Genomic DNA, 15,966 nt, shown 5'->3' with positions numbered 1-15,966 from the left:
TTTTTAATAAATAGGTGAATATATTTACAATAGATAGAATCTCCGTTAGTGGTACAAGTTTTGAACTGTCAGTTAAGTGATGGCTTACTTGTTTTTATATCCATTTTGCTTAAATTTCTTTTTCACTTGCTTTTTAGGTTAATACAATCTGTTGGAATGAGACTGGAGAATATATCTTATCTGGCTCAGATGACACCAAATTAGTAATTAGCAATCCTTACAGCAGAAAGGTAAAGTGTTTAAAAAAATCTACACTTTCATGAGAGAAAAAGATAAAAAAAAAAGTTAGAAAAACTATTCTTTGGGAGAAAAAGAGACAATGTGTTGTTTTTTTTTAAATTTTATGCTTACAAAATCTAATAAACTTAAGTGAAGCAGCTTAAGAAAGTGGGTTTTCTCAGTTTAAAAACAGTGAGTAGGTTCTAGTGAAATGCTTCATGACACCCAATTCAAACCAGGATGTCATATTGAATTTTAATTATTTAAAATTATTAAAATTAATTATGTTCTGATTTTTATTGGCTTTTTAAATTTCATATATATAGAGAAAATATACAACTTTTTCTGTCAGAACATGGTTGATTGGCAGACCAAAGTCTTATTTATAATATTAGCAATCTTACAGAATAAATGGTTCATGTATTTCTTTTTTCCTTTACTTAAATAGATATTTAAATAAATGTTATTGGCCTTTTAGCCTGAAAAGAGGCTATGCTTGATTACAAGGCACATAATAGTTTTACTGCAGAAATAGCTTTGCTTAAATTTCCCTACTTAGCAGAGGGAAACTTGATGTTTTCAAGCCCTTCTTCTCATAAGTCCATAGTTACTAAGACAGCATTTTTCTTAGATTAGTGAAAATTTCCCGGATTAATATGTATGTGGAGTGCTTTTTGATTATTACTATCAGAATTTTAATGCTCACAATACACAAAGTACTGATCCAGATACTACTGGGATATATTTTTTTTTTTTTAAAAGATTTATTTATTTATTTTTACAAGCACTGGGTACAGTCAGAAGCGCGGGAGAGTGAGAGAATTCACCAGAGCCAGAGTGGGGAACAGAACAGGCAGACCGACGAAGTACACTGCTAAGGGGAGCAGTGGGCGGCAGGAGAGGTCTGCGTGCCATGTGGGACCCTCGTCCAGGGGTCGGGGATTGAACCGGCGCTGCAGAGGCTGTGAGCAGGTTTGCAGCCCAGCGCTCAACCTCTGCGCCACTGGGGAGCCCTACGATAATTTTTTTTAAGATGTAGTGCTTCACTCTTATTTTTTAAAATTGTGGAGAAATATACATAACATAAAATTAACTATTTTTTAGAGTTCAGTTCATTGACATTAAATACATTCTACTATCACTACCATTTAGCGACAGAACTCTTTTCATTTTGCAAAGGTGAAACTCTGTACTCATTAAACAGTAACTCATTCTTCACTTTCCCAGCCCCTGATAATCAGTGTTACTTTTGGTCTTTAGGAATTTAACTTATGTAAGTACCTCATATAAATGTTTGTACAATACTTGTCTTTTTGTGATTGACTTTTCACTTAGCGTGATGTCCTCAAGATTCATCCATGTTGTATCATGTATCAGGATTTCCTCCCTTTTTAAGTTGGAATAGTACTCATTTTACATAACCATATACACACATACGTGTGTGTGTGTCTCTGTGTGTGTACTTGTGTATACATGTATATGCACACCACATTACTCCATCTGTCAATGGCAACTTGGGTTGCTTCCACCTTTTAGTTATTGTGAATAATGCTGCTGTTGATATGGGTGTACAAATAAATACCTCTCACAAGTCCCTGTTTTCAATTCTTTGGTGAATAGACACAATGAAATAAATTTTAAGAGCTCTGTTTCTCCTTTATTTGCTTGTTTTAAAAAAATGACATCGATGCATGGGTCTCAGTACAATCTGTATAATTGAAGTATGCATATTGAGACTGTTCTTGATTAAAATACAGGTCATAATTTTATTTCAGCAATAGCCTTACTTAATTGTTTAGACTTAGTAGAGAAATTTGATATTTATAAACCCTGATTCTCTTAGATCTGCAATTACTAGGACAGTACTTTTCTTATAATAGCAAAAATTTCCTGGGTTAATGTAGGTGTGAAATGCTTTTTGATCATTTGCAGTTGATCAGTTGGAAAAGTGATTACTCTTTCTCATTTCTAACTTGAGAAATGATTAATCAGATAGTACTTTTAAAAGATTTAAGTATAAAAACTTTGCTCATACAGTGGTTTAATAGACCCAAAATTGGTATTATATAGGATTTTTAAAAAATTTTAAAACATTGAGGATTAATTAAAGAGTGAAGTTTTTAATTTTTTTATTATTTTTTTACATTATTATTCATTTTTAAACAATATTTGCTTCCCACTCCCATCTCAGGTGTAGTCCCCATAGAATTTCCTTCACCAGTGCACCCTTGCACCATCTGAACTTTTTGATTATAAGCCCAATATTATTTGTTATTTCTAGTTTGACTCTATTTTCAATCCTGTGAGTTCATAGGAAGATTTATTTGTTGTGAGTAAGTTTTGAGAGGCCTCTCTGCTGGCCCAAGGGTTAAGTCTCAGTGCTAATATGGTGATGGCCCATTTCATTGGCCTGAGTTCAATCCCTGGCCAGGGAGCTAACCGACATAATGGTGCAGCAGACCTCTCCTGTCTCACCTGCTGCTCCCCTCAGCTGTATATTTCAGTAAATCAGTAAATCCACCTGCTCTTCTCACCACTGTCTCTGGTGAATCCTCTCACCCCCTGTACCTCTGGCTTATACTCCAGCTCTTCTACACAAAAATAAATAGAATTTAAAAAAAGAAAAGTTCTGAAACTTTGTGTAGATTTAAGAGATTGTAGATGCCCCTTATGAATGGCCTCATATATTAATCATATAAACATAGAAATTTGTGAAATTTTATTTTCCAAAAATTATGGGCTAATTATCTGCACTAGTCTTCTCACTGAAAAGAGCTAAAAAATGGTTGATTAAATACTTTAAAAATTGTCCTAAAAGTAACAACTGCTTTGATAGTAGGGAATTATCTATTACCAAAATAGAAGGGAAAGGTAACCCCAGAGAAGTGAGCTCTTTTGCTCTGAAGATATTTGTCAGTCTGAGCATCTATATACTATAGTTTTGATGGCTGTGAAGGTAATGTAGACAAAAACAGGTCAGGATTGACTCAGATCAGGAGTGGATTCCAATAAGAGATGCCACACAAAGGAACTACCTTTGCAATTTATAGTTAAAAAAGAAGGAAGTAAGCCCTCAAGTAACCTCCTAGCACTTTCTATGAAAAAATCCTGAATATATAGTGTGTGCAAAATTTTTCTTGATTTGACCTCAGTCAAGTAACTACAGGCCTCAGAACACAAAAAGTTGTTTTCTTAGTCTTGAATTTGTTAGCATTTTCCTCTCTTCATGGGATATTCTGCTTTCCCACATACTTCCCACTTATTTGGCATATTTAAATTGATCCTTAGTCTCAACTCTTATTGTGTTATATATAGCTCTAGCTTTTCCGAGGCAAATGTGGTCACTCCTTCGCTTGTGTTCTCATTGCACTTTGTGAATAACTCGATTATTATATTTTATTATATTATGGGTATTTGCATGTTGCTCAGCATTACACTGTAACTTCTTTATGGCAATGACGATTTTTTTTGTTTCCTCAGCGCATAGTAAATTACCTGTCATAAACTTGGAACCCAGTAAATATTAATAAAAGGCAGTAAACTTATATTTTATGCCTTTGGGCTATAGATTGGGCTTAGAGAGGGGTGATTTTTACCAAATTAAAAAATTTGAGATTAAAAAATATATATTCTGTCTGGATCCTTTTGGCCCTAGCTTGAAGTTTTGGAAGGTTCATTTTATGACATGAGGAGAAAAGAGATACCTGTTTGACTTTCTAGATTAGCCAAAGTAACATCATGATTAGCGAAGTGATCATGTTACATCAAGTTCACCTTCACATTTGTTACTAATTTCAGTTGTCAACATGTCATTTTCATCTCAGGCTGTTACTCTGACAACTCCTGTCTCCATAGGGTGTTATTCCTAAATGTTTGCTGAATAAATATTATAATGCAATAGTCTAATGAAAGCATGCACAAAATATTAATAAATTCACTTATCTAAAGCTGTAACTGTTTGCAAGTGTATATGATTTTTTTAAAATCAACCTTATGCTATTTACCTCCAGTACTATGCATAAATGTATTGGTTGTATAGATTCAGTTTCAACAATTTAAAAATTTTAAATTTTGTTGAAACTACTAGCTATATACACGAGTACTTATTTAAGAGTACTGATTCTTTTTTTTAATTTTATTTTTATATTCCCCATACAATTGCAACCCCCTTATTTTGACCCCAATCCCTCCCCTCCCGCCTCCTACCCCCCATAAAGTGTCTGTGGTTCATAATTTTTGTTGATTTTGATTTTCACTTTCTTATAGTTATTCATTTTCCTGATCCTTATTTAAGTTTTCTAGATTCCTGCTATGAGTGATTCTTTCGACGATTATTTAGAAAGAAGTGGTACAAAGTGAAGTTAACATACTTGGCAGGGGTCAGAAAATAGATTTGATAGGCTATATTAAGGAGCTTACATTTCAGTTTAATTAAAATAACCACTGAATTTTTCAGATATGCAATTGATATGATTTGCATTTTTAAAAGATTCTAGTATTCCTAAACAATATACTGGGATGTGCTCATAAAATATTTTAGGTTAGCTTTATTCAGGCATGAGTTACAGTTTTGTTGGCTGTAAGGTCAGTGTTAATGAATCAGCAATATTTTTTCAACAAAGTATCTCTGAACAGAAACACATAAGACAAAGTTATATACTGATCCACTCATGAAAATGTGACTAGAGAATCTCAGGAACCTGACCCTTAATTTCCCTAGAAGCAATGATTCAGTACTTGCTGTTTCAGTGTCTGTGGTGACTATAGAACATAACTACTGGTAATAATGAGAATTGACTGTGTATTATTATATAAAAATATATGTAATGACTTTGTATATTACACATATACACCGATCACACATGTACATAGCATATTCATATATCTCCTTTATTTCAAATATGTTCTTTATCACTGCCATGCCTCTTTCAGTGTAACATCACACATTTCATTTAGTTGTCTTATTTCCTTAGTCTCCTAAATAAGTTTGTCCAACTTTTTGGTTTTTCATAACATTGTACTGTTAGTTGTCTTCTTCTTGTTTTGGTATATCAGGCCAGTTTTGAGTGCTTCTCAATTTGCATTTGTCCGACTGTTTCTTCATGAGTATACTACAACTAAATAATTTGCTAAGTTTCCACAGGTTATAATAGTTAGTGGCACAAAATACTAGTTTATCCCCTTACTGGTGATGTTAACTTTGATCACTCTATTACATAGATACATTTACCGTTTGTAAGTAATAAACTTCATGTAAGGTGTTATGTTGAGACTATTTTACAATATACTTTTAAAATCTTCATACACTATTGTTAGTATTACTTGATTCTTGCTATAATCATTACAGTGTGATTACAAAATAGTGATTTTTCATTCTGTTCTGTCTTTTACACTTATTAATTGCTACTATTCTGTAAATAAGAGCATTTCCTTTGTCGCTACCACTTTTTAAAAAAATTACTATGAAATTATAGCTTTCTGTTTTGATTCAATGTATTATAATCTATCACTTACAATCTTTGTTGATGCTCAAATTGTTCCCAATTTGTTTAGTGGGACATTTCAAACCAATTTGGTGTATTTTGACTTACTCCTATTGTTTCTTTTTTTTCTCTTTTTTTAAAGATTTATTTATTGATTCAAGAGCAGGGTTACAGGCCAGAGATGCGGGGGGTGAGAGGATTCACCAGAGACAGAGTGGGGAACAGAACAGGTAGACTGACTGAAATACACTACTGAGGGGAGCAGTGGGCAAGTCAGGAGAGGTCTGCCATGCCATGTCGGTTGCTCCCTGGCTGGCCAGGGATTGAACTCATGCTACAGAGGCTGCAAATTGCTTCATAGTGCTGTGCTTAACCCCTTGCATCACCAGGGAGGCCCTCCTATTTAGCACTTTTTTAAAAGCTTTCTAGATATTCCCATTGTTTTAAATTCCCATTATAAGTACATTATGGAAATATACTGTAGTTTTTCAATCAGTCTATTTTTTTAATTATAAATAATAACCCCATGAACAGTTTGTGCATTTGTGTATGTGTCTATGGTTGAAGGTATCTCTTAGGGTAAATTCTTAGACATAACAGTTGTCAAAGTGGGTGAAAGCATATGTGGCTTTTTGAGATATTGTTAAATTCCTCTCCGTTGGTCGTCTACTATTTAACTATTGCCCCAGAAATGTTTAAGAGCCCATTCCCCATAGCCTTGCTTATACAGTGTGTTTCAAGCTTTTGAGTTTTTGTCATTCTAATAAGTGGGAGTTAGTATTTCAGTGTAGTTTTAACTTGTATTTCCCTTATGAATAAAATTGGATGTATTCTTACTTTTTCACATTTTTAGGGATGATTTGTATATGTTTGTGGACTGGACATTTACCCTTTTTAAAAATCAGTTTTTGGTGCTCGCTTTGGCAGCACATATACTAAAAAATCAGTTTTTGTCAGATTCTCCCCCTCTCCTCAATTTTTAAGCATTTAAACTTGTTCTTTATTTGCAATATAAGTTTCAAATATTAAATTACTTAGTTTATTTCTGACACAGAATTCTAGACTTATAAATATAATTAAGAAATTGGATGTTGATACTTTTTTGTAACCTCATCTATATGCCATTTTATTACTCGTATTTTATGATTCAGTTTATTTTTATGTCCTAATTCTAAACAAATTATATTAGTACAATTTCAAAAAATCTATCAAATAGTCTTTTTTATTAAGATCTATGAATGAGTCAGATATAGCGAATAGGTGGAACTATGTATATTCAGTTTTCATGGCACTATTTCTTTTGATGATATTCAATCTTCACATCTGGGGAGAGGAATGAATATCTCTTCTTTCTGATTTTTTTCCTAATTATGATAATTTAGAATCAGATAATTTTTTATTGAGATGAGAATGTTAATGAGAATTTTTACTGCCTATAAGTATATTAAGTATGAATGTTTTTCACTAGGTAACAGTGAATTACCAAGCATCTCTTTTTCTGTGTGTTTTAGGTTTTAACAACAATTCGTTCAGGGCACCGAGCAAATATATTTAGTGCAAAGTTCTTACCATGTACAAATGATAAGCAGATTGTATCGTGCTCTGGAGATGGAGTAATATTTTATACCAATGTTGAGCAAGATGCAGAAACCAACAGGCAATGCCAATTTACGTGCCATTACGGAACTACCTATGAGGTACAGTATTATGTTGATATATGTACAAGTGTGTATGTTTTTGTATAAGTTTATATGTTGTAAATAATGTGTGTATATGTGTGTAGATTTGTTTGTATGTATCTGGATATATTCAGGCATATGTAAGCAAAGAAATTATTGACAGAATATTTAGTTTTCAGTAGAATATTTCAGAAAATGTATCTTACTATTTTTGGTAAGGATTTGTTGATTTTCATGGTCTTTAAAAATACCAACCTAGTTTCACTGATATGTGTTTATTGTTTAGTTTCTTTATTTCTGCTCTCTAGTATTTATTATTTCTGTCCAATGTTAATTTTGGGTTTAGGTTTTTTTTTTCTTTTTCAGTGCATTAAGGGGTACCATTATATTGTTTCGAGATCTTATTTTTTCATGTAACATTTGTTGCTATATACTTCCAACACTATCTTATTCACATTTAAAGTAATTCCTGATAGGAAAAGAGGTATTACTGCCACTTCATTAATTTTTTTCTACATGTTTTCTAATTATTTTATCTGTATTCCTGTCTTACTGCCTTATACATTTCATTGAATTTTTTGTAGTTTTGTCGTGACATACTTTGGTTCCTTTCTTGATTTCTTCTCTACATCTTCTATGGGATTTTTCATTGTGGTTATTATGGGGATTATATAAAAATCTTAGTTTTAACAGTGTTTTAAAATGATAGTGACTTTAATCACATACAAAAATTCTATTCCTTTACCTCCATTTTATGTTACCACTATCACAAATTAATAATCTTTTTGTATTCACTTACATGTTATAAATTAATGTTTTTACTTTTGTAATTTTATACCTTATTTGAAAGTTGTTTATTTTCAGTAATTCACTTCAGTATTACAGAATTCTACATTTGTTTTTATATTTATCTTTACCAGAGATATACTTTCATACATTTGTGTTGCTGCCGAGCATCTTTCTGTTTCAACTTGAAGGGGCTTACTTTAGCAATTCTTATAAGGCGGAATTTGTGGTGATGAACTCCCTCAGCTTTTGTTTATCCAGGAAAGTCTTTATTTCTCCTTCATATTTAAAGAATGATTTTGCTAGATATAGTTTTCTTGGTTCACAGTTTTTTTCCTTTCAGAACTTTGAATATATTATCCCACTCCCTTCTGGTTTGTCATATATATGATGATTCACATTTCTCTTGCTGCTTTCATGATTGTGTCTTTGACTTTTGACAAGTTGTTTATAATATATCTTCTTAAGGACCTCTTTTTAAATTTGAATGTTCTTTTTTTTTCCCTTCAGATTTAGGCAGTTTTCAGCCAAATCTGGTGAGAAAATTAGAATGTTTTCAAACAGAAACTCTCTGTCCGTCACTATTTCTTCTTCTTCTGTGAATCCCATAAAAAAGTGTATTGGTCAATTTGTTGATATTTCATAAGTTCCTCAGGTTTTCTTCATTTTTTTTTCCCTTTTCGTTCTCCTGACTTGATAATTTTAAATGACTCATCTTCAAGTTTATGATTTTTTTTTCTGTTTAATCAATCCACTCTGATCTCCTACAGTGAAGTTTCAGATTTATTTTTATTTTTTTCTATCCAAAATTTCTGTTTGACACTTTTTTCCAGTTTCTGTCTCATGGTGATATTCTCATTTGTTCATTCATTGTTTTCTTGATTTCACTTAGTTGTCTTGAATTCTCTTATAACTCATTCATCTTCTTTAAGGTGATGAATTTGAATTTTTTTAATGAATTCATATGTCTTTAGTGTTAGTTTCTAGAAATTTACTTTGATTCTTTGATTAAGCTATGTTTCCCTGTTTCATCTAGTTCTGTGTTATTTTGTTGCTGTGCCTGCCTAATTTATAAATTAAACTTTATTATAGATAGGTATGTATGTTTAGGAAAATACGTAATATATATAGGGTTTGGTAATATCCAGTTTCAAGTATCCACTGAAGATACTGGAATATATCCCCCAAGGTTTAAGGACAACTGCTATATTTCATGGATACTTTTTTAAAATCATGTTGAGCTTCTATTCCCTTCTGTTACTTCTATTACTTCTTATACTTACCAGGAATGGATATTGGATTCTGTCAAATGAATTTTCAGCATCTTTGGAGAGTATTATATTGATTTTTTAGTTTTTTAATATGGTGAATTATATTCATTTTTCAAAATTAAGATCAGTTTGGGTTCCAGAAATAACCCTCACATTGTCATATGCATGTGTTCAGCGTGCTTAAATTTTTTTCAGATAAGTTCATGAGAGATAGTCTGTGATGTAGTGTTTTGTTTTTCGTAAGTTTTTTGTTGTTATTGCATTATCTTTGGTTTTATTGCCAGCATATTGCTAATCTGTTACAAAAACTTGAAAGTATTTTATCCTCTTCAGTTTTCTGAAGGTGTTTGTGTAGAATTTGATGTTTGTTCTTACTAATTAGCAAGCAACTATAAATCAGAGACATTCTGCAAGGGTGGAAGCGGGAGAGGGATCAGAACAGGGGAGGGAAGAGCACGGGGGACTATGGTGATGGTTCACGGGTGAATTTGTGGTGGGAATTTTACGGGGACTGCACCTGAGTGGAGAAAGCAAACATCATACAAAATGAACAATGATGTAAAAAAAAATATATATATATGAAAAAAAATTGTTGTTACTTATAGTAGTCAAAGAATATAATTTCTATGATTTGATTTCTTTTAGTTTTAATGAATTTGTTTTATGTCTCATAATATGGTCTTTATTGGTAAATGAGTATTACTTCCTTGAAAAAAAGATGTATTCTTTTGTATGTGAAGTAGTCTATAAATGTCTGTTCTGGCAAGATGACTGATAGCAATGTTCAGATTTTTTATATTTTCATTGATTTTCTGATTACTTGTTTTGTCAGTTTTTACTGTTGAAAGAGGTAAGTTGAAATCTAGTAATTTTAGATTGTCTATCAGTTCTGTGAATTACTAATTCATATATTTTAAGGATCTGCTATTTGGCTTATATATTCTAAACATTCACAGTTTCAATACCTGTACTTTTGTTTTTCTCTTCAGATTATGACTGTACCTAACGACCCATATACTTTTCTCTCATGTGGTGAAGATGGAACTGTTCGGTGGTTTGATACACGCATCAAAACTAGCTGCACAAAAGAAGATTGCAAAGATGTAAGAATCAAAGTTTTGTACAAAATGTGCAAAAAAATATAATTAGAACTGGAAAGTAAATTATATCTGGGTATGAGATTGTGAATGAATTTAAAAAAATTATTTTCCTAAAATCTTCAAAAGTGTGTATTTAATAATCATATTTTAAACATTAAAATGTTAATGGTGAAGTTAGGAAACTATATCTTAATTGTACATTTCAAACATATTTGAAAGTTTATGTAAATGCTCAGCATATATTCTGGCTTTATAAGAACCTAAAGAATCTATCAACATATCCCATTTACTTATAGAGAAAATTTTGGCTTACAATTAGCAGTGATGAAAAAACATAGTTTGAAGTCTTCCATATTCAGTAAGCCAATAATTATATGTCATCCTTTTTTATTTTAATTGGAATTTATCAACATGTTCAGTCAGCTTTAGTTCACTTCCCTAAGGACATAGCTTCTCTATCAATTTTGTACTTCTTATACTATTTCAAATTTGAGAAATTCCTGACCAATCAATGTTATGACTGAGACAACAACTCCAAATGTTTTCTCTGTCATGCATTAGAAAGAGTAGCTTTTTTTCTCAGATCATTATGAAGTAGCAAACAAAATAAAATATTGTTAAATATGTTTTTACTAACAATTAACTTCTCCTTCCTGCCCCCAAATAAAAGCCAAATACTATGTATTAGGTTAAGTGCTTGCTAATTAAGCCAATTATTATTAATATTCTTTGCGGGGGTGATTATTGTTAAGTCAGTTTTTGTTTTATATAATTGTACCCATATACACATATGCAATTAGAAAAGCATTGAATTGAGGGCAAAATTAAGTTTTTAAAATATACACTGTTTATTGGGTAAATTTGGTATACCTATTTCTTAGTAAATGGTAGGTAATAAAATTTGTTATGCTAAATTCTTTTCAGCTATATTGAAGTATGCATCGTGGTATACTGCATAGAATTTTTGCTTTTTAACCAAAAATTCCTGTAAAGGCTAATAAGAAATAAGAATATTTAAAAATTTTCTTAATAAAACTTGATTTCTTTACATATAAAAATGAATATAAGTAGAGCATAAAAATAGTAAATAGAATAATTCTTAGAATTATGAAAGGCATTTGAATTCTATGTAATAGAAATAATGTCCTGAAGTTAGTAATGAAGTAAAAACTTGAAGTAAATAAAACTTAAAAACATGGCAGAACTGAGAAGAGTGAGGAGCTGGAGTCAGACAAAATATTAGAGAATTAGCAAAAAACCTTAAGGATATCTTTAGGATGATTGCTCCTACATTTTGTAGTGTTATCTGTTGACATGATAGTAAAACTTGTCTCTTACAGGATTTGTGTGTATGTGTTACTTTTTTTTCTGAGCCAGTAAGAAGAAAGGTTTTATAATTTAAGAAAAATATAAAATCTTAAAATCAGCTGATAATATTGTTATATTTTAATAACAACATTATATTACAATATTGTGAATGCTATATAAAATATCATTACTAATCATAGACAAAGGTAATTATATCTTCATCTTTACTGTCCAGTGAACCTCTAATGAGCATTTTCAATGATTTGAATGACTTAGTAACACTTTGAATAATGTGAGTAATAATTTAAGTTGTATTATATCATTATGTGAAATGTAAGTAGTTTTGAAAAATTTTAAATGTGAAATATAAATAATGAGTTTACTGATTACCAGCTTTTTGTAGCTGATGTGGATATAGTATATTATTCAGTGTTTTATTTAGTTTTATATCTTTCCTTTTCAGAATGTATTTTGCATTACTTCAAAATTGGTTATTTTTAAAGTCTCTAAATTGTAGTAATTTCATATGTATTTTAAAAATTTTGATTGTTTAATAAGAAAATATGTAATGTGTTAAAGTCAATTTTGGAATTGTATAACAACATTTATTTATTTAGCAAACTAAATAAAAAACAATTTTCCTTCAAGGTACATACTACTGAGGAGGAGTCTTGGCTGAGTGCATTTATTTTGGTTTCACATAAGCTAAATGTGTTAGAAACACTTTAATAGAAACCTGAAAAATAAAATAATATTGGTGTTGTTTACCTCTTTTGTCATAATATAATTGTATTAAGACTCCTGAGAAAGTTTTGTTTTCTTCTAATTGAAGGGGAAATGTTTTGAATATAGTGTCAGCTCTACTATAAAGCTCTATGTAACTGGTAATATTTTATACTTTGTAGGATATTTTAATTAACTGCCGGCGTGCCGCCACATCTGTAGCTATTTGTCCACCAATACCGTACTATCTTTCTGTTGGTTGTTCTGATAGCTCAGTACGAATATATGATCGGCGAATGCTGGGCACGAGAGCTACAGGTAAACAGATACATGTTAGAGAAAATATAAGACGATTTTTATGACATTTGTGATTTTAATATTGTATTAATCAAAAAATTCAGTAAATAGTATATATTTAAATAATGATTGTTATAAAAAATAGCATTTCACCAAGTTGTTATAACTGTAACAGGATGATACTTTTGCCATCTAATTTATCACCTTAAAATGTAGTACGTGATAGGTAGGGCCTCCCCTGTGGCTGGGTGGTTGAGCGCTGGGCTGTGAAGCTGCCCGCGGCCTCTGCAGCGCCAGTTCCATTCCTGTCAGCCGGCAAGGGTCCCTCATGGTGCACGGTCCTCTCCTGCCGCACCTGCTGATCCCTTCAGCAGTGTATATGTATTTTGTCCGTCTGCCTGTTCTGTTCTCCACTCTGGCTCTAGTGAATTCTCTCACCCTCCTGCGCTTCTGACTGTACCCAGTGCTTGTATAAATAAATTAAAAAAAAATGTAATAAGTGATGTATTAGTTACCTATAACTGTGGTAACAAATTGCCACAATGTGGGTGACTTAAAACAATAGAAATTTATTCTCTCACATTTCTGGAGCTAGATCTTTGAAATCAAGATGTTGCAGGGTTATTTTCTATTAGATGTTCTCAGGGAGAATCTGTTGCATGCTTCTCTCCTACCTCTGGTGCTTTCTTGCAATCCTTGGCATTTCTTGGCATGTAAGTATAACACTCCAGTCTCTGCACTTCAGGATTTACATGCCATTCTTGCCTGTGTCTCCACATTTACCTCTTCTTTTAAAGACACCATTGATTAGGGCTCCTTCACCCTAATTGAATATGAACAGATCTTAATAATTACATCTCCAAAGACCCTATTTCCAGAGGACACAGAAGGTCTCATTTTGATAATCTGGGTAGATGTTAATATTACAGGGACACTATTTAGCCCAGTTAACACTTGTGTTTTGTAATTCCTAGTTGCCATTTTTTCAACAGGAGGATAATAGGTAATAGAAAAGTTAGGAAAAAACAGTGACTTGGATGTATATATATATTTTTTGACTTGGATGTATATTAATGTATAGTATATATTTATGCCTGCTTATCCCAAAGTGCTATTAATGATCTTGCAGAACTGAATTTGAATTCACCTTAAAAGCAAATTCATTTTCTCCTCACTCACTTCTGAAATAACCAAATCAGAAAAGTTAGGATTACACACATCAAATACACATACACCTGTGTAGGTATTTTGTATTTTTGGTTTTTTAATGTATTTTTTTAATTGAACTACTGTTATTTTACTTCCATGTTTATTTTTTTCACAATAAAGTCTTTCTCCCTCAGGTGTGGTCGCCATAGTTCTCACACCACCAAATCACCCATAATTCTTCACTGTAGTCCAGTGTGTTCACCCTCCCTTAGTCTTCCCTCCCTCTCTCCGTCTGCCTGGATGCTTCACATCTGTGGTCAGCTTTCAAGAGTTGGTTTTCAAGTTTGTTTTTGACCCTTTGTTTGGCTTCTCTATATTCCACATATGAGTGAAACTATTCAGTATTTATCTTTATCCTCTGGCTGGTAAACAAAGGTAGACTTGCCCGGAAATTTGCCCTGAAACAGGAAAAACAGATGGGATCTTTTTTTTGTTTGAACTGTGAATGAGGAATCTTTTCGATTTGAATAAACATTTAGTGGAAACAGCAGTAATATAATATAAAACTGTAGGCCTTTATTGTTTCCCAACAGATGGGACACAGTTGACATGTGAGGAAGGGCAAAACCTCATTATGCAGGATTATAGAACTTTAAGGGATTCTTAGAATTTAGCATTCCTAGGTTCCTAGGAAACAAGTTAACAACTGCTTTTCTCTCTGTCATGTTGTATTGTTTTGATGTCTACCAAAGTTAGTTAAAATTAGAGTAGTATCCTTATTCTTGCTATCATTTGAGGAAACTTTCATGATAATCAAAAATCTTTTGAAAACAAAGTGAGAGCGAATTATTTGAAAAGAAATACTACATTATTTTATATAGTATGCTAATAAATATCACTATTCCTTTTTATACAATAAAGTTTATCATAACATGGGGAATTTTTAGAAGATGATTCAGTATAACTTAATGTCATTTATTAAAACTATAATTTCACCACTTTAATAACTCATTTCCAATAAAACATTTATGTAATCTGTATTTACAGACAATCATGAATTTCTTTTTTGAAGATATATAGGCTTTATGCTTTATTCTTGTTATAGAATATCCCTATTGAAAAAAGAGCCTTTTCTAAAAATAGAATATGATGATAGGCTGGATTTATGTTGCTACCTTAAATTACAAGTTTCATAATTCAGATTGAGTTTTTAAAATGGTTTTCTTCAAAAACATTACAAATTTTAAACAACTTCCTATTTCTTGTTTAGGGAACTATGCAGGTCGAGGAACAACTGGAATGGTTGCCCGTTTTATCCCTTCCCATCTTAGTAATAAGTCCTGCCGCGTGACATCTCTCTGTTACAGTGAAGATGGTCAAGAGATTCTTGTTAGTTACTCGTCAGATTATATATATCTTTTTGACCCAAAAGATGATACAGCACGAGAACTTAAAACTCCTTCTGCAGAAGAGAGAAGAGAAGAGGTAAGTTTACATGAAACCATGTTCTTTATTTGAAAATATTAATTCGGTAACACTTGGAGCCTGAAGTGCTTCAAAAAAATTGAGTTAATTTTCAAGGCATTTACAGTCTGAGAAACAGGGATATGAAATACGCATTAAAAAAATGGGCTAGTAAATAATTAAGGCTAAGATGGTAGGAAAAAGTATGAAAAAAATTTTAAAGAAAAAATACTAATAGCAAAATGTTTCTCTAACTTTGTTAATTCAATGCAGCAGTAAGAAAAATCAACAGAAAAGGCTATTGAAATAATAAAGTGGTGTATAAACTTCTAAGAGACTTAATGTTTGTATTTATGTTCGTGCACCAATCGTTTTACCTGTTACCATTTACTAATCATGTGGAAAGCAGTCCTCTCCTCTCCTGATTCTGCCTCTTTTTCACAGTCATGAATAAGTGACATAAAATATTATCCCTGGGTTCATTTTA

At 31.8% G+C, this 15,966-nt stretch overlaps 1 protein-coding gene across 1 annotated transcript in view; it reads left to right on the top strand.

The window, feature by feature from the left end:
* DCAF6 (DDB1 and CUL4 associated factor 6) overlaps nt 1-15,966 on the top strand; it is a gene marked incomplete at both ends in the record, with an annotated part of 95,874 nt that overhangs the window by 19,285 nt on the left and 60,623 nt on the right. Inside the window, 5 exons of the mRNA XM_084251141.1 lie at nt 138-230; nt 7,214-7,399; nt 10,428-10,541; nt 12,752-12,887; nt 15,286-15,500. Of these exons, the coding sequence (XP_084107267.1) occupies nt 138-230; nt 7,214-7,399; nt 10,428-10,541; nt 12,752-12,887; nt 15,286-15,500 (744 nt within the window). The remainder of the gene's footprint in view (nt 1-137; nt 231-7,213; nt 7,400-10,427; nt 10,542-12,751; nt 12,888-15,285; nt 15,501-15,966) is intronic.

Source organism: Talpa europaea (genome assembly GCF_964194135.1).
Source record: "Talpa europaea genome assembly, chromosome: 12".
NCBI classification, from domain to species: domain Eukaryota; kingdom Metazoa; phylum Chordata; class Mammalia; order Eulipotyphla; family Talpidae; genus Talpa; species Talpa europaea.
The sequence above is the reverse complement of the archived record's forward strand: the minus strand, read 5'-3'. Positions and strand labels throughout refer to the sequence as shown.